At 43.0% G+C, this 13,919-nt stretch overlaps 1 protein-coding gene and 1 pseudogene across 4 annotated transcripts; one reads left to right on the top strand and one right to left on the bottom strand.

Moving 5' to 3' along the window:
• Positions 1-608: 608 nt before the first annotated feature.
• On the bottom strand, positions 609-5,732 carry LOC121579961 (meiosis initiator protein). 4 transcript variants are annotated; one of them, XM_041894982.2, is made up of 11 exons: positions 5,671-5,732; positions 5,228-5,279; positions 5,004-5,106; positions 4,727-4,838; positions 3,851-4,381; positions 3,614-3,746; positions 3,284-3,513; positions 2,864-2,946; positions 1,381-1,637; positions 1,189-1,278; positions 609-1,102 (listed from the first exon to the last, which is right to left on the bottom strand). In XM_041894982.2, the coding sequence occupies exons 2-11, from the start codon at positions 5,269-5,271 to the stop codon at positions 949-951; spliced, it is 1,737 nt and encodes a 578-aa protein (XP_041750916.2). In that variant the 5' UTR covers positions 5,272-5,279; positions 5,671-5,732; the 3' UTR covers positions 609-948. The 4 variants fall into 4 exon arrangements, with proteins under 4 accessions (XP_041750916.2, XP_041750917.2, XP_045080454.1 ...); XM_041894983.2 differs by lacking the exon at positions 5,671-5,732 and having other exon boundaries at positions 3,851-4,096; positions 4,268-4,381; positions 5,228-5,525; XM_045224519.1 differs by lacking the exon at positions 5,671-5,732 and having other exon boundaries at positions 5,228-5,525.
• Positions 5,733-6,128: 396 nt separating this feature from the next.
• LOC121580358 lies at positions 6,129-13,718 on the top strand (annotated as a pseudogene).
• The last annotated feature ends 201 nt before the right edge of the window (positions 13,719-13,919 follow it).

Genomic DNA, 13,919 nt, shown 5'->3' on the forward strand with positions numbered 1-13,919 from the left:
TTAATAAATGCAGTGTGTATAAATAGGTAATAAATAAAACGGTCAGTCCATGGGGCAAGTGATTTATGTGCTGCATACTGTGTAACCTGGAATTTCTTTGGTCCTTATGATCATAAATATAGACTGATTGATGAAATAAACTTCAGGATGGCATGACTAGTAAAACACTGTCTTGGCATTATAACCCACAGGAAGACATCACTTAATGTAAATACAAAACTTCCTACTAAAATGGTTCTCAATGATATCTGTAAAACCACTTTTGAACATTTCGTATAAATAACTTTTAACATGAAGCAGAAAACAATAAGTAACAGTTAAATGTGGTGTGCTAGACCAGGGGATCCCAAACAGTTTCACTCGGGGGCCCCCCTTCCAGCATTGGGGAACAGCTTATTTCCTGCAATTCTACACATTTTGTCACGGGGTGCAAAGAAAATGTTACATTTTGACATGTCTAATGTGTATTCATGTGATATTGGAGTGACTACAAAATTACAACAATATCTACGGGCTAAAAAACTAAATAAAAAAACATTAGCTGACGTGGGCTAGTTGATCTGGATATTTATGACAAGTTATAAATAGCTATCTAAGGTATCCAATGACTAACATGACAAGAGGAACTAATGATGCACTACCTCATTTCGAAATTGCACCTTGTGCATTCTACTATTACAACTTTAAAGAGTAAGTTTAAAGTCGGACTGACTTCCTTTAAAAAATATATATAAATTGGGAACCACTGTGCTAGACAAAGAGATTAAGTGTCTGCGTTTGAGAATATAATTAAATCTCCAAAGAACTTCATAATTAACTCATACAGTAAGTGACTCTTAAATAAACAGTATTGTTGATTTGAATATGGACAGATACAGTATAAATATGGACATCCAATGCTAGATGCATATGGTCAGTGAAGGGTCAGTGTGTGTGGAGGTAGCTGCTCTAGGGGCCTCCTCTGGCTGCAGCACACAGGTCTCTCTGGGCCAGCAGCATGTGGAGGGGGCTGGGTACACAGTCCTCTTCCTCCCCGTCTCCCTCCACCAACTCACTCCTCACGTTACGGTTCTGCTGGCGGCTGAAGCGACGGGCCTTCAGACTGAGAGAGATTACACAAGCTCCTCTGTAAAACTGAGAAATTCCAATTGTAAGTACAGAGACAGACACAATGAGAAAGTTACTGACCAGTAGACATGCCTCTCCTGCTTGGGCATGACGTGCCACAGGCTGGCCAGCTCCTTGGTGACCACAGTAGACGGGGTGCCAGGGTGGGTGCTGTTCAAAGACATGGCAGCCATCTTAGTTACAGACACACAGAGGTACAGTACATCCAGCTGAAACACAGGGTTATGGGGTTAAAGGTCAGGAGTCACTCACCAGAGGTAGGTCTTCCTGTTGATGCGGCAGAACATGATGAAGCCGTTGACACACTTCTTCTTCAGGTTAAGAGGGGTGCGAGGGGGACCCTTGGTGGAGGCGTTGGCTCTGCAGTGCCGTCCTGTTCTACTGGTCTTTGACTTCAGAGGGACTTGTTGTTGCTTGGGGGTCCAGGTGATGTCCCCTTCCTCCCCCTCACTCAGGGAGGACAGCCACCCTCCTCTGCCATGCCTGACTTCAGCTTCACCCTCCGACAGCTAGGGGGAATAGTGGCTTTATCATTACGCTGAACATACCCATTTCCTTAATTGTGTTGCACGATATACCGCAACTTCCTGACCCTTTCAACAGTACATGAAAAATGGTTCGGTACTAGAATTTCTGTTACTTTCGGTACTCAAATGTGTCTCACGGATTAAGCCTGTCTATCAGCACAGCCGACCCCTTATTATAGCGCGCATCGTGCCTGCTCCACTTACTCATTGCTAGCCTGCACTTGGAGTCTGGGATGCATCATGTTAGCTCCCTATTCATGCTGCACAGAAGTTAACACACTTGAGTAATGCGACACGGCATGTAGAAATTTTGTAACTGCTAATTACTGTTTGCAAAACAATATCTATACAAGCAAGAACACTTTACAATGCAAGAAAACACCTGTAGCTTCCAGCTTTGTAGGCTAACTTTCTTTGCTAGCTGACAGCTAAAGCTAACATCAATTCATTACCCTAGTACTTTGTTTGTGATGAAGCTGATTGCCACCAAAAATCTTATCCATTCACTTATTCGGTCTCTCTCTCGTCTCTCCCAAAGATGATATTTTGCCTCAGCAAACTGACTGCTCCAAACCTCTTGCCTTGTGAATGACGCCATTACTGGTAAAAAAATTTTTATAAAAGAAGCAAATGTTGTTGATCAGTACAATAAGATATGACCCAAATGAAAGGGAAACAGATTGTTTGTCATCTGTAGCCCCGTGAAATCAGCCAAAACAAGCTCAATAACTCAATGCATGCACACACTCCTATTGGATATGCATTCACCTGTATGGTGGATAGGCTAGGCTACATCTTGATTTACCCAGTTTATCAATACAGATTTACCATTCAAATAAATTATTACTATTATGTTATGAAGTTAGATTGGTAAAAACAAAGTCAATTTGTTTGTATGATTGTATAATTGATTAATGAATGTATACATGGCAGTCTCTGCAAAATGTTGACTTAAAAAAAATCCTTTGTAATGATATTGAACTCAAAAGATGCCCAACGATTGAACAGAGCAGTAGCTGAGTTTATCTGTCTGGATCAGGTGCCATTCTGTGACTTTGGATAATATGCTTTCTTTTTTTGCTGTTCTATCGTTTTGGTATTGAGTATTTTGATACTAAACCTGGTATCGGTATCGAACACAACACTAGTACCTAACATACTATACACTCAACATTTGTGTTGTGGAAACATGATTCTATGAGGCTTACTGAGTCAGTGGGGTCATGGCAGGGCAGGCAGGACACTTTGGTGTGGGTCGTTTTAGGGGTGACCCAAACATCCTCGAATAGCACTGCAAAAAGATGAGTGTGTGTTGGCTGTTGGCTATGTTTCACTCTCTCTCTCTCTTGCACCAGGAACTGAAGACGTAAGTAGGAATGTAGATGATTAATAGCTGGAGGAATCCTTCCAATCGAGTTACAGCAAGGTTTTACAGACTGCACTACTTGGTAGACTGCACACTACACCAAGCTTCCCTTAATCTATTTGAAGTCAGACACTTCAAATATACTTCAATGGCAGGCAGGGTATCTTTTGTACCTAACAACATAAAGCAGCAATACCCTGGTCACTAAGATGAATATTCAAGCAGCTTAATATTGAGCGTGTGTTATTAAAAGGAGTGTTACCATGGAGCTCCTCCTGGCCCTCAGGCAGCAGGCAGTGGCTGAGGCCCCGGGCAGGTGATGTGAGGAGGGAGGGGCTGAGGTTCAGACTGTCCCCCGTCCCAAACAGAGGCAGCAGGGGGAGTAGGATAGGGCGTTGGGGCGTGGCAGCAGGGCTGAGGAAGGGCTCCCTTTGCCCTCGCATGGGTGGGATGACCCCAAGCATTTGGTCCTTCAGGAAAAGTGATCCTGGCCTGAAAACACATAGATACGGGTTGAAAACACAAACACATGAATACTATACTAAGTTACACTAAAAAGGACAAGCATGTGGCTACAGGGATGTAAACCCACCCAGTAATTGGAGTAGTTGGAGTGTCTAGGACCCCGCTCCCTGATGGGCTGCTCTCGCTGCCTGTGCGGTCCTCACAGACAGAGCAGTGGCCTCCCTGTGTTGGGGATGGAGTCCACAGAGTCCCACTGCTCCCTGTGGGAGACCGAAAGAGAGGCATCAACTCAGTAACATTTGTCCCAAACACACCTGTCCTGTATAGCCCTGAGACCACTGAAGGACCCTCCAGCCTAACTCACCCTCCAGAGGCGTACTTAGGGGGAGCAGCTGATTTAGGCTGAAGCCTGAATCCAGGGAGCTCGGCTGGGAATCGCTGTCATACACAGGCCACGCCCCATGGCTATCCCTAGACTGGAGCTCTGACCAATCAGAATGCACGCCCCACATGGGGACAGACACACCCTCCTCCTCTGGGTAAACTCTTTTTCCATTAGCTACAGCTTTGTACAACCTCCTTCTTTTCACCTGAAGCTCTGCCTTCACCTCTGAGTTAACCAAACAGAAACGCAACATTCTGGTTAGTGTGATATTATTACACACAAAACGACAGTTTGTAATCATACTTGATGTAATTAGCAGAACTACTCTCATCACCTTACAACAGTCTTTGACAGTGTTGAACATAATGTCATGGGTAGCTGGGGGAGGTCTGGTACCTGAGGTGGGGGCAGGTCTCTTGCGGGAACGGCTGCAAGCATATTTGCGCTTGGCCTTTAGAGTGTGAGGGGGGGTACAGGGCTCAGAGAGGGTGTTCTCTTCACTCTCAGACCCTGTGCACGCAGACACACACACACACATACACAGGGTAAATGCATTGAATGAAACTCAGGTACGTAGTCTGTACTTGTCTTGATGCTCCCGAGTGGCGCAGCGGTCTAAGGCACTGCATCTCAGTGCTTGAGGCATCACTACAGACCCCCTGGTTTGATTCCAGGCTGTATCACAACCGGCCGTGATTGGGAGTCCCATAGGGCGGCGCACAATTGGCCCAGCGTTGTCCGGGTTTGGCCGGTGTAGGCCGTCATTGTAAATAAGAATTTGTTCTTAACTGACTTGCCTAGTTAAATAAAGGTTAAATAAAAAAATAAAAATAAAATGCTTGGCTGAGGTTGTACCTGTGTCGGGTTCCTGCTTGGGGATGCAGTGGGGGGGCAAGCGGCTCTGCAGGGTCTGGATCTTACTCTGAAGAAAGTCAAAATAGCGCAGCATGTGGACCAGAGTCTCCTTCTGAAAATAGATTAGAGAGACATCACACACAGAAACACCCACCCACATAATGTAACCGTACTGTATTCAGACGTACAGTAGACATGCACCCACATACATACGGACACAAATACTCATACAGAGAATCCATGTATACAATTAAATCAAGAACGTCCGTGCACAAACCTTGGTGAGTCCTCGGCCATTCCTAGGCTCAGATATGGGTAGGAGGCCTGCAATCTCTTTCAGGCTGTTGCTCCAGCACGTGCTCCAGTCCAGCTGATCCTTACTGTAAAATAAGGTACCCATTACTTAGCTACAGTAGATCATTTTCAGGATGTCATTCAATCCTATTTTCTCATTCTTTTTTACAGTGACGTGCAACAGGCCATTTAAGTAGCTTAAAGTACCTTTTCCTGCGAGTCGCGTCTCTGCCTGCGGGTCCTGGTGCCATGCTCAAATCTACCACAGGGGGCGTCAAAGATGCACGATTAACGTTCACAGTCCCTTGCGCGGTAACATTAGTTTGCTAGCCAGCTAACTTAGCTAGCTGAAGTTTGCCATCTCTCAGTCTAGCTAATTGTTTTCACGGCTTTAACCAACGAGTATCTATCTATATGCTTCGCCTCTTCATCTCTGCTTTAACTAAAATATCTTAACGTAGTTACGTTTGAGCTATCCAGCTAACTTTATGGCTACCCGTTTTTTGATAGCGAGAGCGAGCCAGTGACTGTATATATGAAGGGCGAGCAGAGGTAAGCAAGCGAAATATACATTTTAATTATTAGCCACTATAAAAGTATTAATGTCTGTGGACATAATTGTTAGTGATAATTTATGGCCAGTCACTTACCTAGCAGAAGTTTAGCAGCAAAGAGAATGTTCTATTTTTTAAATAATTTTTCTCTAGCCAGCTAGTAATGTCACCTCATTGGTTAAAAAAAGACCAATCCCTTCGCACGAGGCAGGTGATTGGCTAGACACAGACCTATCCTAGCGGGTACATTGCACGTTCTAAGACTTTTAAGAAATGTATTGGATTCGAATGTTACCATGCAGAAATATTTTGCCTACATGACAAACCAATCGGCGGTTTGGTTCACTAGAAATCAATCAATCAATCAATAATGTATTAATTCATTCAACAATTTACAATTATACAGATATAGATAAAACAACACACATATAAATGCATATTTTTGGGCTAATGTGTGATTTTTTTCAATTCTAGTCTTGTCATTTTTAGAATTTCTTCCAAATAAACGAGTCAATTTTTTCAGTCAAATTTTTTCCATCAATTGATAGCCTACTCCTGAATCATTTTCGTGTACAATTTTCGCAGCAGGCGGTCTGAGCAGGCAGGCACCGAACTTGTCTGCCTTAATCAGGCCTGAATACACCAGATAGCCACCGCTGTAGTGGCGGGATGCTCTCATGCAACAACGGCAGACACGGAACTAAAAATGGAGCCATAACGAACGACGACGACGATATGGCGGGGTCAATATGCGACTAGTGTGGACGTTGATAGCTTATTATACCTCAGTGGTTGATATATTTAATTGGATAGATCCGCAGCTGAATGTATGTCCCAACATGACAGCGTGAGTGCTCCATTAAGGTAAAATAACCTGTATCTTGTTGTTGAATTGTAGCCTATCCTATATGGATCATACGCACTGTAACGCACATAGTTAAGAAAGGCTCTGTACCAGACTGTACTGTTGTGTGAATCTACCGCTTCTTCCAAGTAATGAGAACCATCCGGAGGCACCGATCTTCTACGGGCACGGAGCTGCTACTGGGACGCTGCAACCGGCTCCGGATGTCCCGAGTTCGGGTACTTCTCGTATTCCTATGCGGGATGCTGGCTATGGCTCTGACACTTGGATTTTCTTTCTCGAGTAATGATACAAGCGATGATGATGACAGTATTCATATGGACGATAACATACAATTTCGTGTGCCAGACCTAATAAGGGACAAGGTAGGTGATGGATCCTGCACTGTATCCTCCGGTTTTCCAATATTGCGCTAAGCCTAAGGAGTATCCTACATTTTAGGTGCTGCTGTCTTGCTACAGCCTACATACCCCAGCCAGCCGGAACACTTAACCCTGTCTGTTCAACTATAGATGCTATAATATAGCATCAATATTGATACACTTCACTGATGGCAGAAAATGTACCTCTAGTCAGATCTTTGATTGCTCAATAATAAACAGTATTTTGTGCCTGGTGACTGACAGTGTTCAAAATGCATATGTGAAAAAACTACTGCAACTATCTCCTCTCTCTCCTGCTGTCCTCCCCTTCTGCAGTTGACCCATAACCCCCGTCGGGCCACTGTGGCCCAGATCAAACGTCTGGTGGGCCAGGTGAATTCAGGTAGACTGTGGTATTCTCTCCTGAGGCCCATCCTGGTAGAGAGACTGCCAGGTACCAGGGGCAGCCGTAGGGTGCGTGAGGTTAGGAACTCTACTGACTCCATCAAGAGACATCAGGGTAGAACGTCTGTAATTACAGTGGAACTGGTGTCTCTTTATCTCTGTCTTACATGTTATTGTATCAATTAACATTTTGTTTCCAGAAATAATGCCCTTAGATTAAAATCACACCGTTTTCCTGTGGCTGCCACAGCATATCTACAGCCATCTAGAGTTCCTGTCAGCGGGTTGGTCGTTGGAGGTCGACTCCTTCAACTCTGCTACCCCAAAGGGACTAATCACCTTCTCCAACCTGATGGCAGTCCTGGACCCCGCGGCCCCGCGCCGTCTGCTGCTGGCCTGCCACTACGACTCCAAGGACATGCTCCCAGCTTCCAAAACCACTGACGGGCCTCTCAGGAGGTTCCTAGGGGCCAGCGACGCGGCCGTCCCCTGTGCCATGATACTGGAGCTGGTCACTGCTCTGGATGTCCACCTGAAAGTGCTAAAACAACAGGTAAAGACTGTCTGCTTTGCTACAGTAGGACAAGGGTACACTTTAGAGGGCAAGGATGAAAGTGATGACTTGACAGATCCTTTTAAGTTCCTGGTTGCACTGGGAATATAAAATGTCGGATTTGCAGAAAACTGATGACAGGATGTGGCTTCAGTGTGTGGTTGGGCTACCCTCTGACGTGTTTGCCTCTCTCCTGGGATGTCAGACTATTTATAGACCTGGAGTCTGACCCATGTTCACATCAATTATTCATACATTTATATCCAAATTAAACTGTGCAGACATTGATGGGTCGAGGCCCAGACATCATTAACACTCACTGGACATCTCCCATGTTGGCATCAGAAGCAATGCATTTTAAAGGATATTGTATGATAGTCACATATTATTCGACCAATATATTATTTTGTAAGCATATACACTACCAGTCCAAAGTTTGGACACACCTACTCATTCAAGGGTTTTTCTTTATTTTGACTATTTTTTACATTGTAGAATAATAGTGAAGACATCAAAACTATGAAATAACAAATATGGAATCATGTAGTAACCAAAAAAGTGTTAAACAAATCAAAATATATGTTATATTTGAGATTCTTCAAATAGCCACACTTTGCTTTGACAACAGCTTTGTACACTCTTGGCATTCTCTCAACTAGCTTCAAGAGGTAGTCACCTGGAATGCATTTCAATTAACAGGTGTGCCTTCTTAAAAGTTAATTTGTGGAATTTATTTCCTTCTTAATGCGTTTGAGCCAATCAGTTGAGTTGTGACAAGGTGGGGGGGTATACAGAAGATAGCCCTATTTGGTAAAAGACCAAGTCCATATTATGGCAAGAACAGCTCAAATCAGCAAAGAGAAACGACAGTCCATCATTACTTTAAGACATGAAGGTCAGTCAATATGGAAAATGTCAAGAACTTTGAAAGTTTCTTCAAGTGCAGATGCAAAAACCATCAAGCGCTATGATGAAACTGGCTCTCATGAGGACCGTCACAGGAATGGAAGACCCAGAGTTACATCTGCTGCAAAGGATAAGTTAATTAGAGTTACCAGCCTTAGAAATTGCAGCCCAAATAAATGCTTCACAGAGTTGAAGTAACAGACACACCTCAACATCAACTGTTCAGAGGAGACTGTGTGAATCAGGCCTTCATGGTCGAATTGCCGCTACTAAAAGACACCAATAAGAAGAAGAGACTTGCTTGGGCCAAGAAACACGAGCAATAGACATTAGACCAGTGGAAATTTGTCCTTTGGTCTGATGAGTCCAAGTTTGAGATTTTTGGTTCCAACTGCCGTGTCTTTGTGAGACGCGGTGTGGGTGAACGGATGATCTCCGCATGTGTATTTCCCACCGTAAATCATGGAGGAGGAGGTGCTATGGTGTGGGGGTGCTTTACTGGTGAGACTGTATGTGATTTATTTAGAATTCAAGGCACACTTAACCAGCATGGCTACCACAGCATTCTGCAGCGATACGCCATCCCATCTGGTTTGGGCATAGTGGGACTATCATTTGTTTTTCAACAGGTCAATGACCCAACACACCTCCAGGCTGTGTAAGGGCTATTTTACAAAGAAGGAGAGTGATGGAGTGCTGCATCAGATGACCTGGCCTCCACAATCCCCCGACCTTAACCCAATTGAGATGGTTTGGGATGAGTCGGACCGCAGAGTGAAGGAAAAGCAGCCAACAAGTGCTCAGCATATGTGGGAACTCCTTCAAGACTGTTGGAAAGCATTCCAGGTGAAGCTGGTTGAGAGAATGCCAAGCGTGTGCAAAGCTGTCATCAAGGTAAAGGGGGGCTATTTGAAGAATCTCAAATATAAAATATATTTTGATTTGTTTAACACTTTTTTGGTTACTGCATGATTCCATATGTGTAATTTCATAGTTTTGATATCTTCACTATTATTCTACAATGTAGAAAATAGTCAAAATAAAGAAAAACCCTTGAATGAGAATAGGTGTGTCCAAACTTTTGACTGGTACTGTATGTTATATTACAAGAAAATCTATCACTCCAACCCCTGTATCATTCTTTCTGTCTGTTTTTCTGTGTGGTAGAAGTCACAGGTGACGTTGCAGTTGGTCTTCTTTGATGGTAATGAGGCGTTTGAGCAGCCGAGTCCCTCCGACTCTGTACGGCTCACGTTACCTTGCTGACCAAATGTCCCGTACACCTCACCCCCCAGGAGCCAAACATACCACCCTGTTACACGCTTTGGTGAGGCTTTGTTAGTGTTTGTTACAATGTTCCATTGCCAAGCCTTATGTCATATGCAGTGTATGTTTTGCTTAGCTTAGTGTTCTGTATGTTGATTGGCAGGACCTGTTTGTTCTTTTGGATCTGATTGGTGCCCCTGACCCTATGTTTGTCAATCACTTTGACGACACTGTACGCTGGTTTGATGAGCTCATATATGCAGGTAAGGCCCCCACCCCTCTTCTCAAAATGTTTACTCCATATACTGTATCACAAAAATTGCCTGTATTGCCAGGTAAATTAATGAATTATTATCACGCGGATTGCTCACTGTAATCGTAATGGGGCAAAAACATATTGTAATGGAGATAATGAGGTAGAGGGAAGGAGGCAGAGGTACACTTTAATGACAGAAAGAGCCAGTGAGCAAGGCAAAGATAGTTTGGCAGGTGGATGACTGACTCATGCTGATACAGGACCAGGCTCTCCTGTGCTGATCTGACTATAATTTCACTCAGTCACAGTAATAAGAAACTTGAAATGAGCTGTTCTTCCTCCCTAATTTTTTCTGTCTCCTCTCTGCTTACCCCTCCTCCATCCCCCTCCCCCCCTCTTTATCATTGGCCTTGACTATGGCCCACGGTGGCTGTCATGTCCGTCTGCTAGAGAGGAGGCTCCATAAGCTGGGTCTGCTGTCCTCCCACCCCAGAGAGGTGAGCTACTTCAGGAAGGACATAAACCTGGGCCCTGTGGAGGATGACCATGTGCCCTTCCTCCAGCAGGGTGAGAGAGCACACCCACATAGATAGGCAGATGGTTAGAGGGCACATTTACTGACTAACAAGGATGGTTGTTTAACAGTACACTATGAATATCTACCAGTGGAGGCTCCTCAGAGGAGGAAGGGGAGGACCATCCTACTCAGTGAATTTCATAAAAATAAAAATAGTGAAACATTAAAGATGCACTACGCAGAAATCGCTCCGCCATTTCCTGGTTGCTAAAATTCTAATAGTTTACCTAATATCAGGTTATGTGAAGTATAGTGTAGAGCCTTCAAACTCAACTCTGGACCTCAAAGCCATTTCCACTGCAATGTGCACTTAATTATCAGGTAGAACAGAAAACCAGCAGGCTCCGGACCTCGTAGGGTAAGAGTTGAATATCCCTGGTGTAGAGTCATTATTATTATTATTATTATTATTATTATTATTGTACCATCTAAACTGAGGTGAATTATATTTTCCATAACCAAAAATATTGTATTTTCAGCTGTTTAAAGCTGGTATACAAAACCGAAAGTAAAAGACATAAAAACTCAACTTAAAAACGGGAAGCATAGAAATAGCGCAGATAGAACAGATCTACTGCTTCTTAGACTTACTTTCAATGAGAATGACAGATCTATAACTCACATTTCTATGAACATTTTGTCAAGTCACCCAAAAAGATACATATTGCAAGTTCTCCTTTTTAGATAAAACTATACTAAATATATTCACTTCACCAAATAACTGATTAAAACACACTGTTTTGCAATGAAGGTCTACAGTAGGCTCAACAGCGCTCTGTAGGGTAGCACCATGGTGTAGCCGGACAGCTATTTTCCGTCCTCCTCTGGGTATATTGACTTCAATACAAAACCTAGGAGGCTCATGGTTCTCACCCCCTTCCATAGACTTACACAGTAATTATGACGACTTCCGGAGGACGTCCTCCGACCTATCAGAGCTCTTGCAGCATGAACTGACATGTTGTCCACCCAATCAAAGGATCAGATAATTAATCTAGTGCTGAAACCATAAGCTACAGCTAGCTAGCACTGCAGTGCATAAAATGTGGTGAGTAGTTGACTCAAAGCGAGAGAAAGACAATAGTTGAACAATTTCATTTTGTACAAAATGAAGGAGAAGCAGCAGAGTGAGAGAGATATTTTGTTGTATTTTTTTTCACTTACACTAGCAAATGCAGCTAATTTAACCTATTCAACAACCTGACTCAAACAGAGAGGAATTATATTTATGTTAGCTAGTTGGCTAAGGCTATCCAACACGTCCAATTCAAGGTGAGCTTTCGGTTTTATAAATGTATTGCCACCGGGGCCCGCCGGTGTAACTGCTAAACTGCTTGCTGTACACTACTGCGTGATTGTACACATGGATTGGATTGTGTGTTTGGGTGATCAGGGGTGTATTCATTCCGCCAATTCTGTTGCATAACGTTTCTTAAACAGAAGCAGACGGAACTAAACGGGCATGGACCTAACTAAATTTGTCCAATAGAAACACTTGTTTTAGTTTTGCAACTGTTTGGACTAATGATTACACCCTAGAATAGCTAGATGCAGGCAATAGTGTGCAAGGCAGTATTGAATGTGTCACTGTCTGTGACCTTGATTACTCCAATTTGTCTTTTGACCTGTGCACCTACGTTATAAACGTTCATTCATAGGCTAGGTTGAGGCAACCTCATGATGGGGTATAGGGAACATTTTAGTATCATGTAGTAGTGTAAACATATGTTACATTGAGCTGGTTGAATGGAATATGAAAGACTGACAGTCATCCAACATGCTGTAATAGAAATAAGGCCATGCTCATAAAAAAAATAACGTCCTCCCTAATTTTAAATGGCACTGACCGCCACTGATATCTACACAGCTGATTAGACTATGACGTTATATGACTGTACTGTATCTACAGAGAGTGGTGCCCTCCCTCTGCTTTAGTTTTATCCCTGTAGAACTTAATCTACCATCTGCCTTTTTTCTCTCCCCTTCTATTAACCTCTGTCATCCTCTACACTCTACCCTATCTCATTTGTCTTCTCCCCTGCCTTGTCTCTCTGCCATTCCTACCCACTCCCCTCTATGCCTGCAGGGGTTCCAGTACTACACATGATCACAACGCCCTTCCCTTCCTTTATGCACACTCTGGAGGACACAGTGGAACACATCCATTCTCAGACTATCGAGAACCTCACCAAGGTGCTAGTGGTGTTCCTGGCTGAATACATAGGACTCTGACTGACGTTTTCTCCCATTATTGTTGATCATAGACATGTATCCTTTAGATTTTATGCCACAATCACCCACCCTCATTTTTTAATACCAGTCACTCTCCCACATAATCAATTTCCAATCATCAAAGTCCTATCACACCATGCCTTTTTTCTACATCACCTATATCCCCCATTCTGGAGCCATACTAGAAAACTGTTGAAATTAGGATTGTGATTACAGAGGCCTTTTACATACCCTGTCCCTCTCATTCCCATAATCCATGTGGGACTCAGATTTATGCAAAATCAGAATGATAAACTTGATGATGTGCCTTTTCTCAATACATTCAGTAAATTAGGTTGTGAACACTAGAGTATATAGTGTTTCCCAATGAGGGAAGTTCAAGCTAGATCATGTGGCTAAAAAACAGATTAAAATGCTAAATAAAGAGGTGATATATAGCCATTACTGTACATATTTGTTCCCCAAAAAGTATATGTTTAGGACAGACAGTCCAGTAATAATATAGCAATAAATATGTGCTTTGGGAAGTGCTAGATTATATGGGATATAATTGTGCATTAACAGTGCCTTCAGAAATTATTCACACCCCTTGACTTTTTTCACATTTTGTTGTGTTACAGCCTGAATTTAAAATCGATTAAATAGAGATTTTTCTGTCACTAGCCTACCCACAATACCCCATAATGTCAAAGTGGAATTATGTTTTCGGAGAATTTGACAAATTAATTACAAATGAAAAGCTGAAATGTCTTGAGTCAATAAGTATTCAACCCCTTTGTTATGGCAAGCATAAATACGTTCAGGAGTAAAAATGTACTTAACTAGTGACATAATAAGTTGCATGGACTCACTCTGTGTGCAATAATAGTGTTTTAAATGATTTTTGAATGACTACCTCATCTCTGTATCCCACACATACAATT

The sequence above is a fragment of the Coregonus clupeaformis genome, chromosome 13 (assembly GCF_020615455.1).
Source record: "Coregonus clupeaformis isolate EN_2021a chromosome 13, ASM2061545v1, whole genome shotgun sequence".
NCBI classification, from domain to species: domain Eukaryota; kingdom Metazoa; phylum Chordata; class Actinopteri; order Salmoniformes; family Salmonidae; genus Coregonus; species Coregonus clupeaformis.